A 22,375-nucleotide genomic window follows, 5' to 3' on the forward strand; every position below is an offset into this window, starting at 1 on the left:
CACGGTCCACATCTTGTTCATTAAACAGAGCAAAAGCTATGGTCACATTTTACATCACTTTGAGGCACAAAGCAAAATATTTTGTTTTTCTTAAGGTCAAGGTATGATTTGCRTTTAAAAAGAAAAAGAAAAGGAGAAGAACCGATCCTCAAGTTGTATATTGCGGTAGCAGGGTTTCCAATCACTAGCACGATACAATGAACAGACCAAGAATCCAGGATGGATTATTACATACAATAATAATCATTTGATTGAATTAAGAAATGGATTGTTGTTGTCATCGTTTTAGAGTATTAAGAAGTGGTCTGGCGTTGCTAACTTCAGTTTGGCTTGGCTTAATCCCAGCAACCCCAAGTATATACAACAAGCTAAATGAAGGTTAATATATAGACTAGAAGGTTATGCACTTCATAATGCATTGCACTTATTGCTTGGTACACTAATGTTGCAGTCACTGTTGAGTTCTGCTGACAAGACAAGCGCGATGCTTGTTGGCTTCTTTCAACCCAACACTAGTTTTTTGCCACTTTGGTTTATTGTGAATTTCTATGTTATTCATATTCAGTGTCCATTAGTATTAGGTTTAATCCCAAAGACAAATAAATTTATTTCAGGGATTTCTAAAATATCAACGTTTTCTATAATTACAGTCTCTTCAATAAACTTATATCTATGTATACAACTGTGGCACAATGTGTAAAAATATGAACGCTATTAAGGGAAGAATAAGGGTTAAATTCCTCTGTCTATTGGCTTCAAAATATTCTGYAAAACAAATACATCCTTTTCTTAGGGCTATGTGCTCGTAGTAAACTTTTTTTCTTTGGAATTTTCTATAAGACTATATCTTTTTCTAGGTTATATTTTTTCTTTCTTTCTAAAGATACCAGTACAAAGCTGGACTATTCTGCAAAGAAAAGAATAAAGCTTTTTTCTTGGCAAAGGGATTTGACAGTCTGCGTGAAAAGTCAGACTTAACATTACATATTGTTTTTATACTACTTGGTTAACGCAGGGAAGAACATGATAATGCCTAGATTTCATAAGATCCTGTAAGGAATAGAAATAAGAGTTTGTGCCCAAACATTCAATATAAAACTTCTAAATAATTCTTTTATTCATCACAGAGTAGCCTGCAGCATGTAATCACGATAAACATACAATATGTCCTATTTGTTCTTTTAGGCTCGATCCAATCGCCGCTAAGGCAGTTGGATCAGTCCCTCCTAAGTGCCTAGGACTCAACCTTTCTGCTTTAAGAAAGCTCTCGTCGGAGGCCAAACACACAATTCCTACATTGCACTGAGTAAACATGTGTATTTAACACAATCTCTTTCAATACAGTGTAACAAATATATAAGTGCATTCATTTTCAATGATCAAGTAATTTGGCTTTCTAAAAAGAGTATTAGATGTGCCAACTTAGTTGCTTAGTTGTGCTTTAATCCTTAGTTATGAGTTTGAGCTCATATATACTGTAAGTATCTAGTTGCCTCTATAGTTTTGACCAGTAAACCCTTAAAACTCTAATGTTTATAGAACAAATATAACCTAATGAATGTGATGACATGTCACAACTCATACAGATTGCACTTGAATGGATTTTGTYTTTTTTACAGTAAGACCTTCCTGTCTGATATGTGTTTACATGTTTATACCACATTTTATTCCTGTGTGCAAACAACCACAATGAATTTAATCACAAACACTACAAAAGATACCCAATATTTAGGTCTGTTAGGAGTAATCTCCTTCCTTGTAGTTGTATGAGTCTCGTACTTCCTCTTGTACAAATTCCTCTTTCTTCTCCCAGCCGTTAGGCCAGCCGCCGTTGACCTGGGTTGTAGCACCGTAGGACTTGGCCGTGCCATAATTAACGTAATTCTGAGTAATGTCCCCTGTCTCTTCATCGAGTTCATCCTCGTGAATGAAGCCACATTTCTCCTCGCTCGTCTGCTCGGGGTCTGCCCAGGGCTGCTTCTCTCCCGAAGCAAATATCCCGTAGAAGATCACGCCTCCGTAATGAACCAAAGCAGCAATGAGGAAGACGTACTGCCACTCTTCACGGGTCTGTAAAAAAAAAAAAGATATTTCCTAGGTCAGACCACAGTGTAGATGGCCCTGAATGTGCTGAGCTTGGAGTTTAAAGCAAGGTCGCATGGTCAGCATGGTCTACAACATTTAAGTGTCTAGTTTTCGGTTACTCGTATGCATTGTCCTTAGCAAAATCACTGTCCAAGTGTTAATCCGACTTCACTATACTCCAATTTCCTATTCATTAGCCCACAAAAGCCTTGATATGCTGAGGATATAGTGCACCGTGCTTTAAATTTGCAAGTTCTGGGTGCTATTACTTAGAGGTCCCTAGACCTTAATACAGCCACAATTTCTGGCAGGCTGTTGAGTAGGAAGGTCTTTTTCTTGATGCTAATCGTATTAAACGGAAAGATTTGAAAGCCGTATTGCAGTTTACCTTGTTCTTTGTCATTGCTCCAACAATTATAGGGCAAACCATTCCAGACAAGGTCCCGACTCCATTAGAAATCCCCATTAAGATGCTGGCGTACCTTGGGGCAATGTCTAAGTGGTTGACATTGAATCCTGCAATACAAATGTCAGCAAACGTTCATACYGCGAGCCCTCCCCTGACAAGTTTATTGGGACGTATTGGGGCTGACTAATCCGATTGCTTTTCATCTAAAAGGCTTAAAATGGCTGAAATAACCTTAGAGTACCTCTGGGTTTTCATATTCTTTAAAAAATATGTTATAATATGATGCAGAATATATTTTCTTCCCCATGCCTTTTTTTTTAAATCACAATGACGACTGTGTAGGGTTGTGAACCCCGAAGATACATAGGCAGAGGTAAAGTTCAGATTTCCCCAGTGTCAGTGATGACCTTTTTAAGGTGCAAGTAGCAGGTKGAAATGCAGAGTCGCTTCCCCTTCCAGCTTGTCCCCTTTTTATTGCTTATTGTCCTTATTTTTCTTTTTGTCACACAGATTAGTCGAAGGAACTTGCTGTTTTTATGGGAGAAGGGAGGAGGAAGGGATTCATCCACTGTTTATTAGCTGCTATATATTTGAATGATTTAATATTAAAAAAAAAAAAAACTTTTTTCTTTGTATTTCCGACACCTTATCTTCAAATTCATGCAGTAACTATTCAAATAATCTTAAAAACTCTGGCACTATGAAGCAGCAGAACCCATCATGCCCTATGCAAGCAGTTAAGTGCAAGCAGACAACAAATCTTTTTATACTGGAAGATAATAAATGAGGAAAGGTGATAGGATACTATACTCTTCAGCAGAGTACAGTGCACTTTTTAAGTGCTATAGGCATGGTAAGGTGTAGAATAAGAACATAGGATTAAGGACAGATTTGATTAGGAGAGTTTAGATGTTTGGCACAAAATCTAAAAAAAAAAAAAAAAGAAATAGAAAAAAAGAAAGAAAAAAAAAGAAGTTTTTTGAGCCATAAGTGTGGAAGAGGATACTAAGATCACACAGGGAAGAGAAGCAAGGGCAAGGTGGTTTGGGTGTTGGAAAGGGAAAAGGGAGGCTCTGRCAGCAGGAGGGGGGAATAGCTGACTTTGAAATACTTAAAAAAATGAATAAATAAAAATAAAAAATACATTTAAAAAGCCAGTTATCAGATGATTGCATAATAGTGAAATTGCACAAAAGAGCAACCAATATATAGCATAAAAAAGGGGTAGGGTGCCTAAGCAAATCTATTGATTTATATCTGAACAAATATAGGTGTATATTTAAGTATTGATATAAAATATCAGTTCATTTGTCTTATACATTTAATTTAAGAGAAATATATGATGTACATTAGCAGCTCATYGAAAAAGAAGCCTATTTTTCTGCAGTGAATATGAAAATAAAAAGTATTTGAACAAAAATAATGTCCTGCAGAAGATATATCTATTTCCCTTTGATTTGGAATGATTCACACCAATATCATTTAAAATTCAGAATTGTAGGTTAGGTTACTGTCAAGAAATAAGAAACAAATGAGAAATTCCTTCTCTTAACTCAAAATAGTTTACTAATAATAGCAGTATAATCTTACCAGATATGGCGAATCCACTAAAGCCTACAGCAAGCACTAAGAATGAAATAGCCACTCCTTTACTATGAGAATATCCCACYACCAGAAGGAGAGTTGCTTCCATACCAAAACCTTGGGAAATCATTAAAAAAAAAAAAAAGAGTATCAGATTTAATCATCTCTTAAAACCGGCAAGCATTTGGGTATCATGTTTAAGAGGACAGAGTGACAGGCATTTCYTCAGGGTGAATTAAAATCAGGCAGTTCTCATGTCCATAAAACCCCATAAATTCTTACATTTCCTTGTAAGTTGACTTACAGTTACCTCCTGTCAGGCTGAGGGTGAAATAGAGAGTTGTGATTAGGTTATCCAGGTAGTTCCCATAGATCCCGGTGGGAATATGCCCTTACCCTGCTTGTGCATTTTGAAGTGGCCCTCACAGCTGAGTTTCAGCTGGTGTGGCTTTAGATTCCTATAGCTTGGATATCTAGTGACAGTTGGTTTGGGGGGCTCTCTTAGGGGCCATGGAGTTTACAGGAGTAACTAAAATGTAATAAGTAGATAAGGGTAAACATATTGCCCCCACAAACCTCATCTGCTTCCTCAAGCTCCTAAGGGCCTTTTGAGGAACCCAAGTATTGACACTGGCTGTAGGAACATCTTTTTCCTCTTATTTAATAACCACGTCTGCAATCCCCAAAAATTACTCCATGCAAAGTGTTTTTGCTTAAGAAGTATAAATCTATACAAGGAACTTTGTTGATGAAACAGGCAAACTTACCTCCACAGTTCATGATCTTCCTCACGGTAGTGGTGGAAAGAATCTGTTTGCTTCTTAAAAAGTCAGCAATTTGTCCCCCGATAGGCACAATAATTGTCATCACTAAATGTGGCACAGCAGATAAGATACCCACCTAAAAGGGGAGTTAGAAAGCACAGGGTAGAAATTGTAAAAAAAATACCCATTTGATCAAGTGTTTGTTTTTTATGACTGTCTGTCAGCCCCTTAAACTCCCTTTTGAGCAGATCTTGGCTCATATGTGTCTTCATGTTGGTCGGTGATGTGYTGGGCATAGCTTTGCCCAGCAAGACTAACACGCCCAGACATTTGAGGCCCCTGAGAGGTTGCCCGTGGCTCGGCATCGTTTGTGGAATGACCCTTTGCCTTTGGTTTGATTGAATTGTTTGTAACTTTTTCAGTGCAGTACCACATGTGTAAAAACATCCTAAAACCAAAGCACCAGCTTAGACCAATTCTGCTCTTTGAAGCTGAGGGTGTTTCTGGAAGAAATCCAAACCTGATCCTCTTTGCAGAAGTCATTTCTTTCATTTCTTCTAGGACTTGTATTCCCAGACCACCTTTAAATGCAGAATATTATTACCTAATTGTGAGAATATCCCCCCACTGTTTTCTTTTAGCTACTAAACTTCTCATTGTCACAGCAACTTTTAGGGTCACTTTAGTACCTCCTAGAACCACATCAAAAGAATATAGGTGTTTCAAAGGCACTTTAGCAGAAGGGAGGTTGTATTTGGGGAAAGCTTAATGCCTACCCTTGAGGTTTGTTTGCATCTGTCCATATTCACCTCTATCCGTATTCACCTTAGGGCCTGATCCAAAGTTCCTATCAACCGCGTGGATGATTTGGATCACCCCTAGCTTTCATATTTGGCTGCTATCTGTTTCCCTTTCCAAGTAACTCATGGGATAAGCTTTAAGACCTGTAAATCCATAGTAAAGATACATAGTAAAGATTCCTTCTCCCAATCAAGACCACAAACACACCTGACATTTACTTTTCGGAGATGAAAGTTTAATGGCATTTTTATGTACCTTGCTGATTTCAAACCCGAACACTTCCTCAAAGTACGCCGGCTGGCTGATGAGTAACAGGTAAAAAGTCCAGCTCCGACAGAAGTTTGCAACAATTATTGCATAGACTGGCATAGATGTAAAAAATTTCCTCCATGGAGTCTTGTATTTCTGAAACRTAAGCATATCTGATTAATATTTTGATCACTATCACCTCTATATCCTCTTTTTCTATGCTGAGCTTAACAAGTGCTGCCAGCTCAATCCCATTCCGCTGTACAACCATGGATGTGCTCAGTCCAAAGAAATGTCTCTTTAAAGCAGGCTGGGGCTGTAGCTAAGGCAACAGGCAGATTTTATGCTCTGAGCACACGATTTCATCCAGGTTTATTTTCAGCACATATTTTAGCATCTAAATCTTAATTCCAGCGCTGCACTCTCAGTAATTCTGCTTACCAAGTCTCAGCTGAAGCAGGTCGGGCAGTGTATTTTTGCTTGGGTTTATTGTCTCTCTGAAATGAATTGCATAACAAGTGAACTAAAAAAGAAAAAGATGACAGATGGGCAGAGCTACAATCCTGCTGGGTCCCTGCACCTCTCCTCGAGCCCAGGGTTGAGCCAAGTGCACGATCCAGCCCCACAGGAGTATTTGGAAATTGCTTCAACAATATTTCGGGGTGCATTTGGTCCCCCAGGCCTTGAATCCTGGCTTTTCCTCAAGGAAACCCAAGGAATAGCTTTTTTTTCAGTACCTTTTAAATTGCGTTGGAAAGAGAGAGATTGAGCGAGACGTAATTATTGAGGAGGCAGCCAGAAAAGCTGACTTTGCGATGAGTTTCAGCCTGAGTATTGCAAGAGTATTTCAGTAACTATTAATATAAACTAATTGCTTCCAACAATGTTGAATTAAAAAGCACCAAAAAATATTAAGTAGAAAACAACTAGTCCGTGGTAGAAGTATGCTTACTTCTTTTGGGCTATCTTCCTACGTGTGAGATTTTCAAAACCAATTATAGCCGTAAGAAACTGTAAATGCTGGTGAATACTATGAAATATCGGCCCAGATGCTAGCTGAGGAACACCTGAAAATGTGAGCTGCTGAAGAAGTGAGTCTGTTAAGCACTTCCAGTTTCCTATTTAATCTGGATAACAGCTTTTCGTTAAGAGGTAATTAGATTATTAGGCTGGTTTCTAGCATGGTTTCAGTCCGGACCACCCATCGCTCCCAGAGGCAATTGCTGGTTCACAACTTCGCAGAGACCAGAAACCCTTTACGGTGGCATGTTCATTTGCAGCCACCCTATCTCAGTTGCTAAAAGAATTTAATATTATGGTAGGAAACCACTGCACGCCCCTTCCTCCCAGCCCGCGTGTATACGGTGTGTATATGATCCATACGAACACACACGAGCTTCTGCTATGGCTGTTTGCAAAGTAGGTGGAGTGACAGCACTGGATCTCGGGGGAAGAAACACCATCAAATTTACCSAAACTCTGTTAATTTTCAGAGGGAGAGGATTGAATATGCTGGATCTGGGATAAATAAGAGGCAGCGCTTCCCTATTTCCTTTGAATTTCAGTAACACCAAGGGACAGAAGCGTTGACAGCAGCCTAATGGATCTAGTTGGCTAAGCAGGCGTTGGGCTGGAGGTAGAAGCAATGAACATGTCTTGAGGAAGCAGTGGAAGGAACATGAAGGACAGCTCATAGAATAGAGAAGCTGATGGCATTTTCCCACTTGCTTGAGAACAGTTTCCCACAGCCCTGCCGTGACTGAACCTCTAGAGGTCCTGGGACCTCTATTCTTATTACGTAGAAGCAAGGTCTACGTTTCTTAYGTGAAGTAGGCAGGAGTGTGATATTCTTACCTCCATTGCACCTAGGAGGTTGGCACTCTCTCCAATGCTTTCTTCTATATATCTCCTTTCTTCGTCTGTGATGGTAGGATGCGACGCGGGGCTCTCGTAGGAGACCAAAAGCCAGAACATGTACCAGACTATCCCGAAGCTCCCTTGGGAACGGAGAGAGAGACTTTGAAAAGAAAAGAAAGAAATGCACCCCAAAGCAGCAAACAAGGCAAAAAGCTGTGGGTGATTCATTGAATTTAAATTCCTTTTTCCTCGGTTGCATTTTTGGCTTCCAAGGCCTCGACAGCAGGTTTCTCAAGGGGCAGCCTGGGGCCACGCAGCGTGGGCGCGAGGGGAGCCGAGGGCCGTACCGTACACGTAGAAGACCGACGACCAGCCCGTGTACTGCACCAGGATCCCTGCCAGCGGCATGGCGATGACGGCGCCCGCGTAGGAACCTGCAAAGGAGACGCCGGAGCGCTCGGTGTCCCGACGTTCCCGCGCGGCCCGCGGGCGGGAGGCGCCGGCGGAAGGTTGCTCACCGCAAAAGGAGGTGGTCGCCAACCTGCTCCTCTCCAGCGGAGGGGCCCACTTGCTCCAGATGCCGTGGCAGGCAGGGTAGGTGACCCCCTGGGGAAGGGCCGGGACACTCGTTAGTTAATGCTAGTTAATGAGGCAGCCCATCACCTCTGTGCAAACAGCTATTTCGGAGCTCTCGCGTGCAGACCTAAAGCATGAGGACATCCCGCGTTGCCGTAGCGCGGCAATAGCCATTGCTATAAAGCTGATTTCTTAATTCTTACATCATATAAACATTAATGGGTTCTGAATCCTTAAAGAAGCCTTAGGAAACAGATAAAAAACACAGTTATCCCCCTTCCTTCCCTGTGTTTGCAGAAAGAATAGTGCGGATGCAACAAAGAATCGTTACGCACAGGTATCAAGGTCAAAGCTAGGATCAAAACAGAGATCCTCAGGAGTCTTCCTGATGCTGGTCTCGTTTCTTCAGCCCTCAGTAAATAATCTTGACTCTTGATGACCTCTTAACATTTAAACTGCAGTATATGCGGTTTATATGCATCCSTATATGCATATATGAATATTTTTTTCCATTGCTCTAAAATGACGAAATAGAATCAAGATGCGCTTAAAAACATAAGGCTCTAGGAGAAGTTTTCCACTATCTCTATTTCTRCTTAACCTTTCTGAGTGCTTAAGGCAGAGAATTAGATGTTAATTGTTGGAATTTTAAACCAGTTATGTTTTTGCCTCCCTTCAAAAGCAGCTTTCATCTTAAAGGTAGGAAAAAAAAAAAAGAAAAACCTTAGAAAATGTAATATGAAATCTAGAGTATTTTTTTATATAATTTATGCCTAGTTATTATGAGATCTGCATGGTTCTATAGAAATCATTTTTTGCTTWATTTTCCTTGCTAAGCTTTGATTCCAGTTTAAAATTACAAACCCAATTTTTCTCAAAAGCTAAAGGGTGTTTTTTTTGTTTGTTGGTTTGCAAAAGCCCACAAAACCAGTTTTTATTCCATTCCCTTTATCCCATTTCCTATCCCATTTGGCCCGTACCTCTACGAGGCCCTGCAAGATCCTCACGAAGATGACGCATCCGTAGTGCACCCTGGCCGCAGATGGTATCAACATATTGAGRGAGGACGTCAGCAGTATAGCAGCACCAAACACTCTGCAAAGGTGGGGGGAAAAGGAAGGGAACAGCTTCAGTACTGGTCAAATTGACTCATTTCACATATATTCACATTTATATATATATTTATACACATGTTCTTTTTGTAGGAATACACAAATCACTGGCCTGGATTAGCATCTACTTCCGTGCAGTGTAATGAGACCCAGACCATCCACGGACATATCCATCTATTTAGTGCTATTTCCTCAGGAAATAAGTCTTAGGCCATTCCAGGTCTATATTGGACTATCCTTTCATATACACCCTCTTTTCTTTAGTTAATTTTCCAATCTGTTGGCCAGTTTCAAATCTGATTGAATTCTCCACTCTCTAGAGAAGGTAGAAATTCGATCTCCAAATATTCTGACAGAATAAGTGCCTGGRTATAAGAGAGTCGTATTAGTGCTTGAATTGTAAGAAAGTGCTAATGTGCACTCCCTTCTTAGAAAATAGTATCTGCTTTTATAAATCTGCTTTTATACATGCCAAAACAGCAGGAATATTTTCAAAAAGTACTATATTTTCTCAGGCACACCAGTCAATTAATCTGGAGATGCATATTCATAGAAAAGAAATCATTCTTTTTCTCTGCTTTTTGAGGGCTACTTGTTGAGCGTTTCTTGGTTTGTCTTCAACAGCATCCTGGGGAGTGCTCTGAATAAGGCCTATCTGATGGTCTAAAGAAATATGTGAGACAGTGATTCATTTTCCAAAATCCAATGTTTTGCCTAGATTCTCTGTTTGATTTAGGACATTTCTACCCCTTGCAGGAGGAAGCCTTTTCTTCAGCATTATTATACATTTTTTCTTAATGAGTTTATTCCAAAAAATACAAAATAATCTTATTTTCACTTTTCCTTTTGATGAAACAAGGCAGCATTTTTTTCACTTTTCCATTCACGGAAGCTGCACAAGGCTTGAACCTGGGAGCAGTGCCTGGCCACTTTCTTTACATGAAACTACGTTACGCTAGGGTAAATCTTGGTGACTTCTTGACGGATGACACCAGAATTTCTGATGTGGAACCAACTTGACAGAAACCTTCAACCTTAGCTTGTGTTTTTTAGAAATCGGTACCGTGCCATAAGTTAGTGGGAAACAGACCTTAGGCTAAAGAGACAGAAAACAGGGATTAGTTTCCGAAAGAAACTTCCTCCCCAATATCTCTGTTTCACATTATCCATTTAAAACTGCCACCTGGTACAAATCCTTAACCAGCAAATCAAATAGACTCCACTTCCTGAGTTTTCCATCTGCTCCCCTCCTTGGGCTTCCCTGTGCTCCCCACCTCCTACTAGATAAGGTCCATGCCCTTTAAAAGTGCTTTGATTTTTTTTTTAATAGTAAGATGTTCCTTTCTGTGAATTCCTGAAGAGCAACTGAATTTCTGAAAGCTATAACTCTTCCAAATGAAAATTCCACTATAAAATCCATGTTTTTCATGAGTGGGAACAAAGCAATGTTTGTAAGTTTGTAGGTTTTTGTCTCTTAATAGCTATTCAGCTATATGTCTTAGGCAACACCGTATTTTTAAGTTTGTGATTGGCATCAATTTGGTTGACCAGATTTTAGGTAGTGTGAATCAGTGAAGCTCTTCCTCAATCACGATTCCTGTTAAAATTATGCAAAGATGGAGAGGATATTAGAAATCGCCAGCTTGTAGGGATGAGATTTACCAATCTATTTATGATACATTAATTGTTTCTTCAAGGAATTTTACTCATCTCTCCACTCTATAGCTGAAATGCAATTCTTTTTGCCAGAGCTGAAAGATGTATTTCTCAGAACAGCTTTTGCTCATCAAAGAGAAGCTGTTTGCTTGAGCTTCTCCCTTTGAGAAGAAAAAGGAAAATATAATTTAAAGAATATTTGCAGGCACACATCATAAAAAGGTAGACCTTGACTGTTTTTAGACACCCAAGTAAGAGTAAATATTTAGTTGCATGAAGTACTAGGCAATGAAATAATTCCACGGTGTCACTTATATGTCACTTGTGCATCACTTGTATGTCATTTCTTTCTCAGAGCTATGTTCTATTGGATCCAACATTTTCAAAATCCAGTATGTGAAGATTTTTATTCCAAAGGTATATGGGTTTAAGGGTAGGGCTTAAGAATAAAGCGAAGTTATGCTTCTTGTCAGAAATGGCAATTTTATCCTTTTTCTTGCACAGAAATTAGAAAAAGTACAAAATTTTAGTGCATTGCTATTGGATAACTCTCGCTTCCAAGTAAATATGTCTCCCTTTCCTTTGCATCTCTCAATGCTGACTGATTTATGAGTTTTATCCTAAGTCTTTCTCTTTAGTGGTCTTATTTCACTTGCTGCCATTATTTTTTCTCTCTAAATGCTAAAATCTTCCTAACAAGGTGTTGTGAATTTGTTTTGCCTCTGAAAATATGCACGTTTGCTCCTCTTAGATACAGAAATAATCCCAAACATGGGTTAGAAAGCACAACTTAGTAGTTCTAGGAATATTGTCCTCCACTTAAATATTTACTCAATTATTCAGCTGCATAAATCTGATTAAAAATGTGACAAACTGTATGCCTGTTAAAACCCTATTTTTCTTCCAGATCCCATTTGCAATTAAAAATGGGTTCAGTTCCTCTGGGGACAGACATGGTTCATCTATTTAAACCAGAACTTTCAGCCTGCGTGGGGCTGGCAGTTCCTGGCACTCTCTGCTCTGCATTTTTAATATATCTGTCTGTGTGTCCTCCTCAGGTCCTGAGGCCATCACGGTGCCTGACTTTTTGTGCATTTCCCTTGTTTAGCCCTTATTTTGTTGTGAAAGGAGCCAAGTCTTGCTGTGTGCAGTCTCCCAAGATGAGATGAAACCCAGCTGAGGAATGCCGCGTAGGATGCAGGTTAATTTTTGTTTAAAGCAGGAACATATGTTGGTCACACTCCAAAAGTGCCTAAAACGCCTCTTAGTGCCAGGTGACAAATTTAAGAGCCTTAGCAGGTAGAAGGTAAGCTCCAGAAAAGGTAGAATATAGCACAAGCAAAAGCAGGAGAAGCTGAGGGCATTTCCATCATTCTCAACCCTGACACTAAGAGGGAATTAAAATGACCTGACGTGCCTTCAACAGTCCCTACACTTAAGGGAAAAGTCCTTTTTGACCTCAATCAGCAAGTAACATAACCATCTACAGAAGAAGATAACCCTATGTGGAAGAAAATGAATAAATAGAAATAATAGTATGTCAAGGAGGGGGGAAAAAAATAGAAGTCCTGGCCCTAGGAATGAGCAGAGGAAGCCTTGAAACAAAGAATTCTGCTTTGCTCATCTGCCTCTGTGTGTAGACTCAGTAGGCTCGGTCCCTAAAGAGAAAACCTAACACTGTTCTTCAGTGTTTTACTGACATTGGCATTAAGTGAAGGTCACGAGCTGTGACTTACTCCTTCTGTAGTACAAGGAGTATTAATAACAAAATCATATTTGACTAAGAGGCGTTTGGGATGGGAGCAGAGGGAGGAAATGACTCAGGAAGGACAGTTCAGCAAAGAGACTTAGAAGGGAATGAAGTTGCAGCAGAAATGGATCTTTTTCAATCCAGTTGGCTATTATGTTTGAGGGAAAAACTGAAGGCAAAGAAGTTATTAATTAAAACGAGGAGTCCAGGATGGCAGCAGCATCCTTTTACCTCAAGAAATGGGAGAGACAGTTGCTCCCATTGTAGTGACTCCAGAAAGCTAAATCCTTTTTCACAGGTGTATGGGAGACAGCTGTTAGAAGCCAATATATTTCTGTTGAGTAATACATTTCTATTTCTTTTTTTTTAATATGATTGACAAATGCTACGACTAGTTATGTCTCCTTGTTCTTTGAGTAAAGTGGTCACGTTTCATGGAAAAGAAGCCTAATAGTACGCCAAAAAGCTTGCCCTGTATTAAAAAAAAAACCAACAGAAGAGTACCTCAGTATGTTCAAAACAGAATTTTTGGACATTTATTTCAAAGGAAAACTTCTTTAGTTTTAAGATGCTCGAATGTATGCTTTATAAATGAAGTATGAATGATGCTAAATCCCAAATAAATGAAAAAAATCCCAAATAAATGAAAATCCCAAATAAATGAAAAACAGGAAATGCTAGTAGGTCACTGAGGAGTACAAAACAAGTTTCTAAGTCTTTTTCATGGATTCCCTTAAAAAATAGGTTGGCATTGAAGGTTTCAGTTCACTCTTTCTGATAATCTAAGCAAGGTTTTACTGACTTTGAAAGGAAATTCATGCAGGACTAACCAAATAGTTTTAACCTTTGAGAAGCGGCCGATCAACATTTTGCTTAAAAGACCTATATATTGGAGCAGCAAGTTTAATTATTTTATTTTCCTAGGGAAATGAAAAGAGGAAGGAAGAAATTCACCCTGCTAYGATGAATTAAATCAGAACATCCTASGGAGTTTTGCTCTGMCTGTGAACAGGAACCTCTGAGCAGTAGAACCCACATCCATTTCTGGCCCGTACAATTACTTGATTTTGCAATAATCCTAATCACATTACAAAGGGCTTTATTTTCAGAGAGTAAGGAATTAGTACTGACCATTTTATTTAAAATATTACCTTCTGCCTTTTAATGAAACATCTAGATGTTTTTTAGCCATTCAGTTAGTTGTTTTACCACCCCATGGATACTTGCTTGCACAGGCCTTCACAGGTCAGTGCCTTTCTTCAGCCCTCCTCATGGACACGTTAYTATGGATTTGGGAAACGAAAATATTTAAAGACTCTTCCCTGGTGAGAATGTTTTCACACTTATTTTTCCTCCTCATCTGGTGGTAAATGAGCACAAACCGCAGCTATAGGAAGCACCGCGTACAAACTGAACCCAAGGCCTCCTTCGTCTGGCCTCCCCTCTTCCCATGTATTTGATCACCCTCCTATGTATTTGATCACTCTGCCTCTTCGGCTTGAATTTCAAACCRGTGGTTTCCTTTTACAACTCATTATTTCCACTTATGCCCAGATAAAGCTCTGCCTCRTTCTCCCCAGCTCATCAGCTTTGGGTTGCCTTGCTCCTGCAATACGTAATCTGCTCAATCACATTTCAAACCAAGAGCGTCTCGCTCAAATTACCTTGCTGGGAGCCAGGCCTTTGGCTGTGATTAGACCTAAACTGTTGACTTAGGGACATATAATACAGRTAGAAATAAATCCGCTGTGTTTTTAACTGTAAAATATTTTGTGGATCGGCTCTGGACTCGCTACCTCCAGGTGGCTCTGGAGGGTTTCCTGCTGTAAAGCTCAGGTTTTACAGAGGATTGTATCTAGGCTCCTCAAATTCACYCCAGATTCATTCCTGGCTCTGGCAGTAGTGATGGGCAAGCAGCACGAAGGGCATCTCTGCGGCGTGAAGTCAAGTGTCCGCATTGTATTGGGGTGAGGAATCAAAATACATTGAGAAGGAGGCAAAGCCTGGTAAAATAATGCTACAGGAGTGTGTACATAACGAGGATATAACCCTGGTACAACTTGCCTGGTGTCAGAAACTGAGATATTTTATGTCTTTTCAGAGGAGAGACTGGTTTTTAACCTCTGACAGGGCCCCTGGTTATCAGGTAGAGTTTATGAGCACAGCTCCGTGGAGGATGAGGACCTGGTGGAGAAGGGGGAGCAAGGTTTTGGACATCCTACACCTACCTGGATGATATAATCTAGATAAATAGTGAGTTTCTTTGGAGGCTTGGTCTGAAAGCAAGCCTGGTGTCATTTTGTGCAGAACAGAGACGATTTTCTAGGGATGCTGATTTTGGAGGATTCAGGTCGGTGGAAGATGGAATGCAAGACTAAGTCCTCATTTAAGACCTAATCCTGGTCCTGTTAGTTGTATTTGAACAAGTAGGGTCATATTCTCTGTTTGGTAAAGCTAGTCCTGAAAAAAATACTCAATAAGAGGGAATGGAGTTCCCTGTGTTTGGTGCCCTGAGGATCACGTCCATCCCCGAAGCAAACAGCTCCAACATCCCCTTTTGGTGATGTGAGGCTCCTCAGCTGGTATCATACAGGAGCTTCTCAGGAGTAGAGAAAATTGTATTTTAGCCTGTAGCCTATTGCATGAGGTCCATTTGGAAGCAATAAATTTAATATCATTAGTAAAGGTTTTCTTGCTTCCAGTTTCTGTAAGCACAAATGGATGTTCTTGCTGGCTTCCGAGAAGGTTATGGTGCCCCTGCAACAGGCTGTGACCGGTGTTTGTGTTTTTCCCAGCTGCTTCCCCAGGCATCAGCGGGTGCCTCCTTGGTTATGAACTGCACATAGCCATTCATACAGACCATTTACATGATCCATATTCATGTTTATTAACTATTTACCTATCGTGTCACTTGCTCAACCCCTTGCTAACCTGAATCACTTGGATTATATTTACCTTGCTGTAGTTGCCTTTTTGCTTCATAATTGTCCTGATTACTCTTATTGGGACCTTTTCTGTTTCTCTCTGCTCCATCAAGTGGGCTAAGTGGAAAGGAATTCAGTGTGGGAGGGCCCAGCTCCCTATTTTGTGACATCGCTCCATCCTTCCTGCCCGTCCCCAGCACAGGCTCATCTCCTGCTCACCCTCTTGACCACTCTTCAGGGGACGTTTCCATCGGAAAAGGCCTCCCTGCTCCTTCACACATTCCYCACTGATGGACACAGTGGTGTGTTTTTGTTTTTGTTCTTTGGATCAGGCCTTTAATTTGCTTTCAATCACATAGCAGCAGCAAAGCTGGGATTACACAGYGAATATCAGAGGGAACTCAGCAAAACAGCTAGTCGAGAGACACTGGAGAAACCCTAGAGAGACACAGTTATTCCTGGGCACTAATCATGGGTTGAAGGTGCTTCCCAAGAGCGGGTCGCTTAAAACCAGTCATCTCTGATAGGAATCTGTGGGCAGAAGCCTTAACACAGCAGCTTTGTGCGTCTCCTTAAAAACGTGATAAAAACAGGTTATTTTCATTCAAACGTGTACGAGGGAGGAGGGGACACGTCTGCCTGCCCTGCAAACTAAATCCTATTATAAGCCCTTCATGAAGCATTAATATGTAAAAGCTGACCTCCCGCCATCTAATCCAGTATAATAAGGGCTTGGGTACATTATTAATTTTTGTCACACATCTGAGGCCCCCTTTTCTTTTTTTTTTTTTCAATCGAGCCAGAGCCCCGTCCAAATCCCCCGGCGCATCATTAAACTGTGGCAACAGCTTCATCATTGGCGACAGAAACGGGGAAGGGCCCCGGGCCATATGGCAGAGGGGGCAGCAGCACCCGCCACCCGCCCGCGTTTCCCCTCCCTGCGGCCACRGGGGGCTCGGAGACCCGTGGGGGGCCACGGGGGGGAGAGAAATCCTCCTGTTCTCCTGCCCTATAGAGGCCTGGAGGCCGGAGTGCCTAGGGCCGGTGCCTGGGAGCAGAGCCCAGCACCAGCTGGAGGGTTTGGAGCTGGAATTGGGAAGTGGGCTTGTTGGCTCTGCACTTTGTATTTCCAAACCAGCACCTTCGTTTACATTATTCTTGTTGCCATTAAACGTCACTAAAAACGTCTGATTTAGGCCCATTTGCTTTACCATTTCTCTGACGCTAAGGACACGCTTTCTATTAAAATCTTCTGCGTGCCGAGGCGAAGTGCACTGTATTTGTCTGTAACATCACGCCGTCTATCCATGGAAGTAATCCTATGGGATTACTTGCTGGAAACAAGGATTTGGCCCTTAATAACAAGATGAATGGCGCTTTAACAGCCGAGAAGGATCCGGACTGCAGGGTTGATTTATATATTTTCATTCAGGTCGGCGTGTGACAACAATTCAACCCAGATGAGACATAATTGAGTTGTGCAGAAATGCAGTTTCGTCTGTAGCTATGGCTATTAACAAGAGCAGTGCCAGAATTTGCTATTTGACAGATAATGAGAAATGTATGTCATTACTGCAGAATTATATAGGCTACTTTAATTTAAAAAGTGTAATTCTCGTCTGTCTTTGTGTAGGAGAGTTTGGTTTTGCCTCTTATAGGACAAGGTCTCATTATAGACGCACGGGGTCTCTTTCACGGCATTTTTGGAGTATTGCACGAGTGAAAATCTAAGGATATGTAAAAGATCCTGGGAGGAGGTGGCCGGACGAGGGCAGTTCCGACACCTTCCCCTATGGCCACGACAGCACAGCAGGTAGCTGGAGCGCCGCTCCTCGCAGGCAGCCGCRGCTTTGCTGCAGCACAAACGGGGAGCAGGAACTGCTAATTCAAATAAAATCCTTGTTTTTCTAGTGTAAAACGAGCAAACTAGCAAATATATTTTAAAGCCACAGGAAAAAAATGGTTTATCTAGCCTCACCTGCCCTATGGCACTTCCTTTTCCCGTGATTGCCCCCTCTTGAAAATGTATTTTTGTGAGAGCTAAAAGAAAACTTTCAGAATAGGAATCTAACATCCAAGGTGAAGAATGTAACATATTCTTTTTCTGGATGAGATAGTGGTGACCAATACTGTTTGTCAGTATTTATGGTTTTCCCATTTATCCAGCTTTTCCTTACTGATTCCTATTAGGACTTTCTGTAGGATTAACACAAGCACAGTACATTTATACCCGCACATTTTCCCCAGGGAAGGCACATGCATATTTTATAACTGTTACCTCCCAGGATCCTTTCTAATATTCTGGGCACGTGCTTCTTGCTTTTTCTTTTCCTATACATCTTACCAGTTGGCCAATGGTCTTTAATATATCATGTTTGRCCTCTTTGCCCCCACAGGCTTATCAGCATTTGCGCTCACTTAGGAATGGCTGATAACATGTAAAGATTGCGCTGGATCTTGTTAAAGGCCTGTTCAGCACTGTCATTATAGTAAATAACTCTCCAAAGGGTTCATAAACACTAGTTAATCAATATTCATAATATACCAGCTTGATGAGTGTTGCCAGCCCAGTTAGAGATGCTCTTTTATTAGTGGAAACCAGGAAAAGGAGGGATTTTGTCACAGCTACGTGGTGACTTGAGCTTATAGCCCAAATACTCCAGGGTCCCTATATAGTCAAGGGGCAGAGCTGAGCATCTCCTGGGGCTGCTATAGTACACTTGAGGCTTGACGTGCTTCCCCACCAAGTCATTTGGCTAAAATATATAAATTCTCCAGGAGGAGCGCAATGCCAAGAAMAAAATGTACCAATTTCCAGATTATATAGCTACGTTTTTTTCAAAACGTCAGAACACCAAAATCTGCTGGTGATGTAGTTGCTAAGCTGCTACAAAAGAGGTCACTTCTAAACTTCATAGCAGAATACTGCATTTCCTGCATCATTTTAAAGCATTTAAAGCCTCTTGGCCATCACTTTCCATTTAATCCAATTCCGTGCGACAGAGCTGAGCAGCCTTCAAACCACGGATTTCTTTGTTTTTTTCTTTTAATAAGGTTTCAATCGCTGCAAACGACGGCCGCCTTTCCAAACGTGTCAGGCTGAAACGAAGCCTGATTAGCCCCACACAAAGTCCCTTTGGTGGCCGGGGCAGAAATGAAGAGTAAGGGGCTGGGGACGGCGGTGTTAGGAGCTGCAGTGTGTTCCCACAGCCTGGTAATCTCCTAATGCAAGCCACTGCAGCGCTGATATTGAAACCTATACTTTAAAAGCATTCAAATGCCATTTCCCCTGCTCTTAAATGGCATTTACTGCCATTGTGAGCTACAATCAGCTGATTAAATAATGTGAACACAGGCTGGGCTGGGTTACASTTGAATTTTCCTGTTTCCTTGTAATTTTCAAGGGGGAAAAGTGCTTTTAAACAATGTGACTGCCACACAGTTCCTTCCTTCTAAAATTACAGGTCACACCAATGAAAATCTGCTGTGATGTGAATAAGAGCAATGAGTTGCATTGAACACCCAGCATTTTTCATCTCTCTCAAAAATTGCCTCATCGTTAAATCATTCTTTTATAGAAAAGCTTTGCTATTACTACTAGTTTAGCTAGTTGTAGCTAAAAAAAAAATATTTATAGTGTCTTGGGGTCTTTGCAACCCACTTGTCCATTCATGCCCCACCAGTCTCAAAGATCCAAGTCATGGTTAATTATATAAAAATCTCTACAGGGAGGGTGCTTCCAGTGTTGCCAGTGCAAGGAAATTCCAATATGGGAAGCAGGAAACCTGGATTAGTTGCAGATTTGGAGGCCCCTGCGCAGGATGCCTTCTCCAGAGCGTTCCCCAGTACTCCCAGCTATCGTCCTCTGATGCTTAATGGGTGGCAAGGTTAACTGCTGGGAGTTCATTGAGAACCTGGCTCCGAGGAAAGGTGTAGCTGCAATAAACGCCACCCGTGGGGCTCCACGTGGTGCTTCCTGCGCCCCTCCGGCCTCCTGCTCTTGGTTGCAGGGTGGTTTCAAACCAACATCCTCCAGAGCAGATCCTCCCATGAGAGAAGAGGTCTCCAGCCTYGTAGCAAAAGGGAGCCCTCTTCTATTTCCACACGCTGCCCAAGSGACGCRAGTTTAAAGCTTCACTGAYTGCAAATGAGTTGGCACCTGAGGCCCAACCGTAGTCTTTGGAAAGATGAAGTTGTCTGGCAGCGTACGGAGCGATCCCTATTGCTATAGGAAGCAGCAGAAGTTGAAAGTGTTTGGAAGTGTTGGCCTGTGTAAGGTGCTATAACCCAATTTCTGCTGATTCCCTAGAGGAAAGAGTTCTGCATGTGCTCCAGGATTTTCAAACATGATTTTGTTTCATCTTAGTGATACAAAGAAAGTGTAAATATCTCTCTTTTACCTCAAGCATTTCTCATTGGGCTGAAAAGACTCCATTGAGGAAACTTCTCAGCGGAGCAACCCGAGACAAGCTGAGACCAAGCCACCCAGGGCAACCCCCTGATAACCTCCATCTGCTCTTCATCACCTGCCAATAAATCTCAGCCCTCCGAAGCAACGGGGAGCTCCCCGCTGGCACGAGCGCTGAATCACTGTGTGGCAGCAACCCCGAGTTTCACAATTAGGAGAGCACATTAGCAAGAGGCTTCTTTGCTAGTAAAAAGCTCCCCATTGAGTGACTTGATTGAGAAAAAAAAAAGAAAAAAGAAATAGCAGAGAGTGGAGGATTCATGGTTTCATTGTGGCTGATCCTTGATGGGCAGTAGGTGTTTTGAAGCGGGGACAAGATTAAAACACAGAGGCTGAGCCCTGCTTGCTGTGAACACGGTGCTTGGGGAAGAGCTTGTGCCCTGCGTTGTGCCTCAGTGGTGCGGTCAGGTTATGTCCCCATCTCTGTAATTGGCTGCTAGACTGGATCTTAATATCAAGCAAACTCAGCAACTGCCCCTAAATAACAAATGAGAGTCACAAAACACCCGCGAGCCTTCCTTGCTCATCGCTTCCCTTGACACCTTTGGCAGTTGGGACGCATTTGTGCCATCCTTCCCTTGTAATCTTTATCTCCCTCCCTTCTGGGGAATGACTCATTTTCCATCTCCAGCTCCAGGCTGAATTTCTAATGGATTGTCCTGAATCCTGCCCTTCTCTTCTGGAGTCTGTTTGTCATACGCGGAGTGCACCTGAAGTTAGTTTTTCTGTGTAAATTCACACCCTCTGCATGCAGAAATGCAGAGAAAACCAGGGATGCCACAAAGGTATGTGAGGAGATTTATTAGGGGGGCAAAAAAATTAATTAAGGTGAAGGGAGCAGCTGTGGCTGCAACATCTGGCCCATTGACCAACACTGACTTCTATGGTAGCTGACACTCGGTGGTTTCAATGGTCATTCCCCTCGTGTTGGAGCTGTCTCAGAGGCTCCCACAACAGCAGCAACTAACCACTAATCTGTGAAAAATCCTGAGTTAAAATCCATCCAGGCTAATGATGGGAACATTGTAAGGAGGGGAAAATCTGGTTCTGAGGCTCCAGGCTGTGCATTCCTACCCTGAGGTTTCCTGGGAATTCCCATGCCATTCTCTTGCAGATCTTTATGGTTACACTACTTCATACCTGGATTAACTGGGATTATTTTGCTAAAGTTATGGTGGGGCAAATGATGGCTGAATTTCTCAAATCTCTGGGTCAAAGCCTGCAGTCTTTACTAGGGGAAGATTCCTGACATGTCAAGGTGTTCCAGGATGTGGAAAGTTGCAAAAAAAAAAAAAAAATATTCAATGTGGGCAGAAAGCAGAAGGAGCCCTTTTGGGGCACTTTGTTGTTATTTGAAATAGCCTCTTGCATTTCTGAGCCATTACTCCATAAAATATCAGGCACTGGATACTCTCGTTCAAGAGATGTCGTGTTGTGGCTTCCTTTGCAATTGGAAGGATGATAAGAGTTGTGCAGAGGATCCCTACCTTGGTAAATGCTCATTATTTTTCATGGAAGTCTCTCCGTTAGGGATGCTGCCCTCAGAGAGGGCGTTTTTGCCAGAGCTCCCTCTCTCTTCCCCTTTCTTTTCCAAACAAATASGAGGAAACTCGCTCCCAGGCAAGCGGATAGCATCTCAATCCAGGGCTTCCTTTGATGTTGCCCGCTCCTGAGAGGAGTTAAAGGTCCCTATTCGTATTTTTAGCCTCCATCTGCACTTAGTTCACGGCAGGTTGGAAGAGTGGCCCTAGGACCTTCGTTACTCCTCCTAATGAGGAGCCTCGGGCACTGGGGACGCGTGTGAAAGCCTCGTGTGCCTTGAATACCCAGCGGATCTAATTAACAGGTAGAATCGCACCCAGGGTGCTTGAAATAGTGCCAGACGCCATAGAAACGGGTCCTTAAGTCCCCGCGCCATCTGCACTTCCCTTTCATGGCGTAAAGCTCATAGAAACGCGCTTTTTTTTTCCTATTTTTTTTCTTTTTTTTTTCCTTTTGACCATTCTACATTCATTTCGGTGTCAATTAGAAAACTCCCGCTGATGATTTTCCTTTTCTTAAAAGCACGAAGAAAAGAAACCAAAAAAAAACCCAAAACATAAGTGAATTTGTTTTATCTAGTCTTTGAAAAAAAAAAAAA

The 22,375-nt window shown here is 41.7% G+C and overlaps 1 protein-coding gene across 1 annotated transcript in view; it reads right to left on the reverse strand.

The window, feature by feature from the left end:
* Positions 1-195: 195 nt before the first annotated feature.
* The window catches only part of SLC17A6 (solute carrier family 17 member 6), a 26,567-nt gene continuing 4,387 nt past the window's right edge, over positions 196-22,375 (reverse strand). Inside the window, exons 4-12 of the mRNA XM_026041108.1 lie at positions 9,306-9,420; positions 8,268-8,355; positions 8,097-8,183; positions 7,747-7,889; positions 5,899-6,048; positions 4,846-4,978; positions 4,085-4,195; positions 2,474-2,601; positions 196-2,070 (exon numbers count right to left, since the gene is read on the reverse strand). Coding sequence (XP_025896893.1) covers positions 1,738-2,070; positions 2,474-2,601; positions 4,085-4,195; positions 4,846-4,978; positions 5,899-6,048; positions 7,747-7,889; positions 8,097-8,183; positions 8,268-8,355; positions 9,306-9,420 — 1,288 coding nt within the window. The 3' untranslated portion in view covers positions 196-1,737. The remainder of the gene's footprint in view (positions 2,071-2,473; positions 2,602-4,084; positions 4,196-4,845; positions 4,979-5,898; positions 6,049-7,746; positions 7,890-8,096; positions 8,184-8,267; positions 8,356-9,305; positions 9,421-22,375) is intronic.

This window comes from Nothoprocta perdicaria, unplaced genomic scaffold (assembly GCF_003342845.1).
Source record: "Nothoprocta perdicaria isolate Ctin4 unplaced genomic scaffold, notPer1 scaffold_28, whole genome shotgun sequence".
NCBI classification, from domain to species: Eukaryota; Metazoa; Chordata; class Aves; order Tinamiformes; family Tinamidae; genus Nothoprocta; species Nothoprocta perdicaria.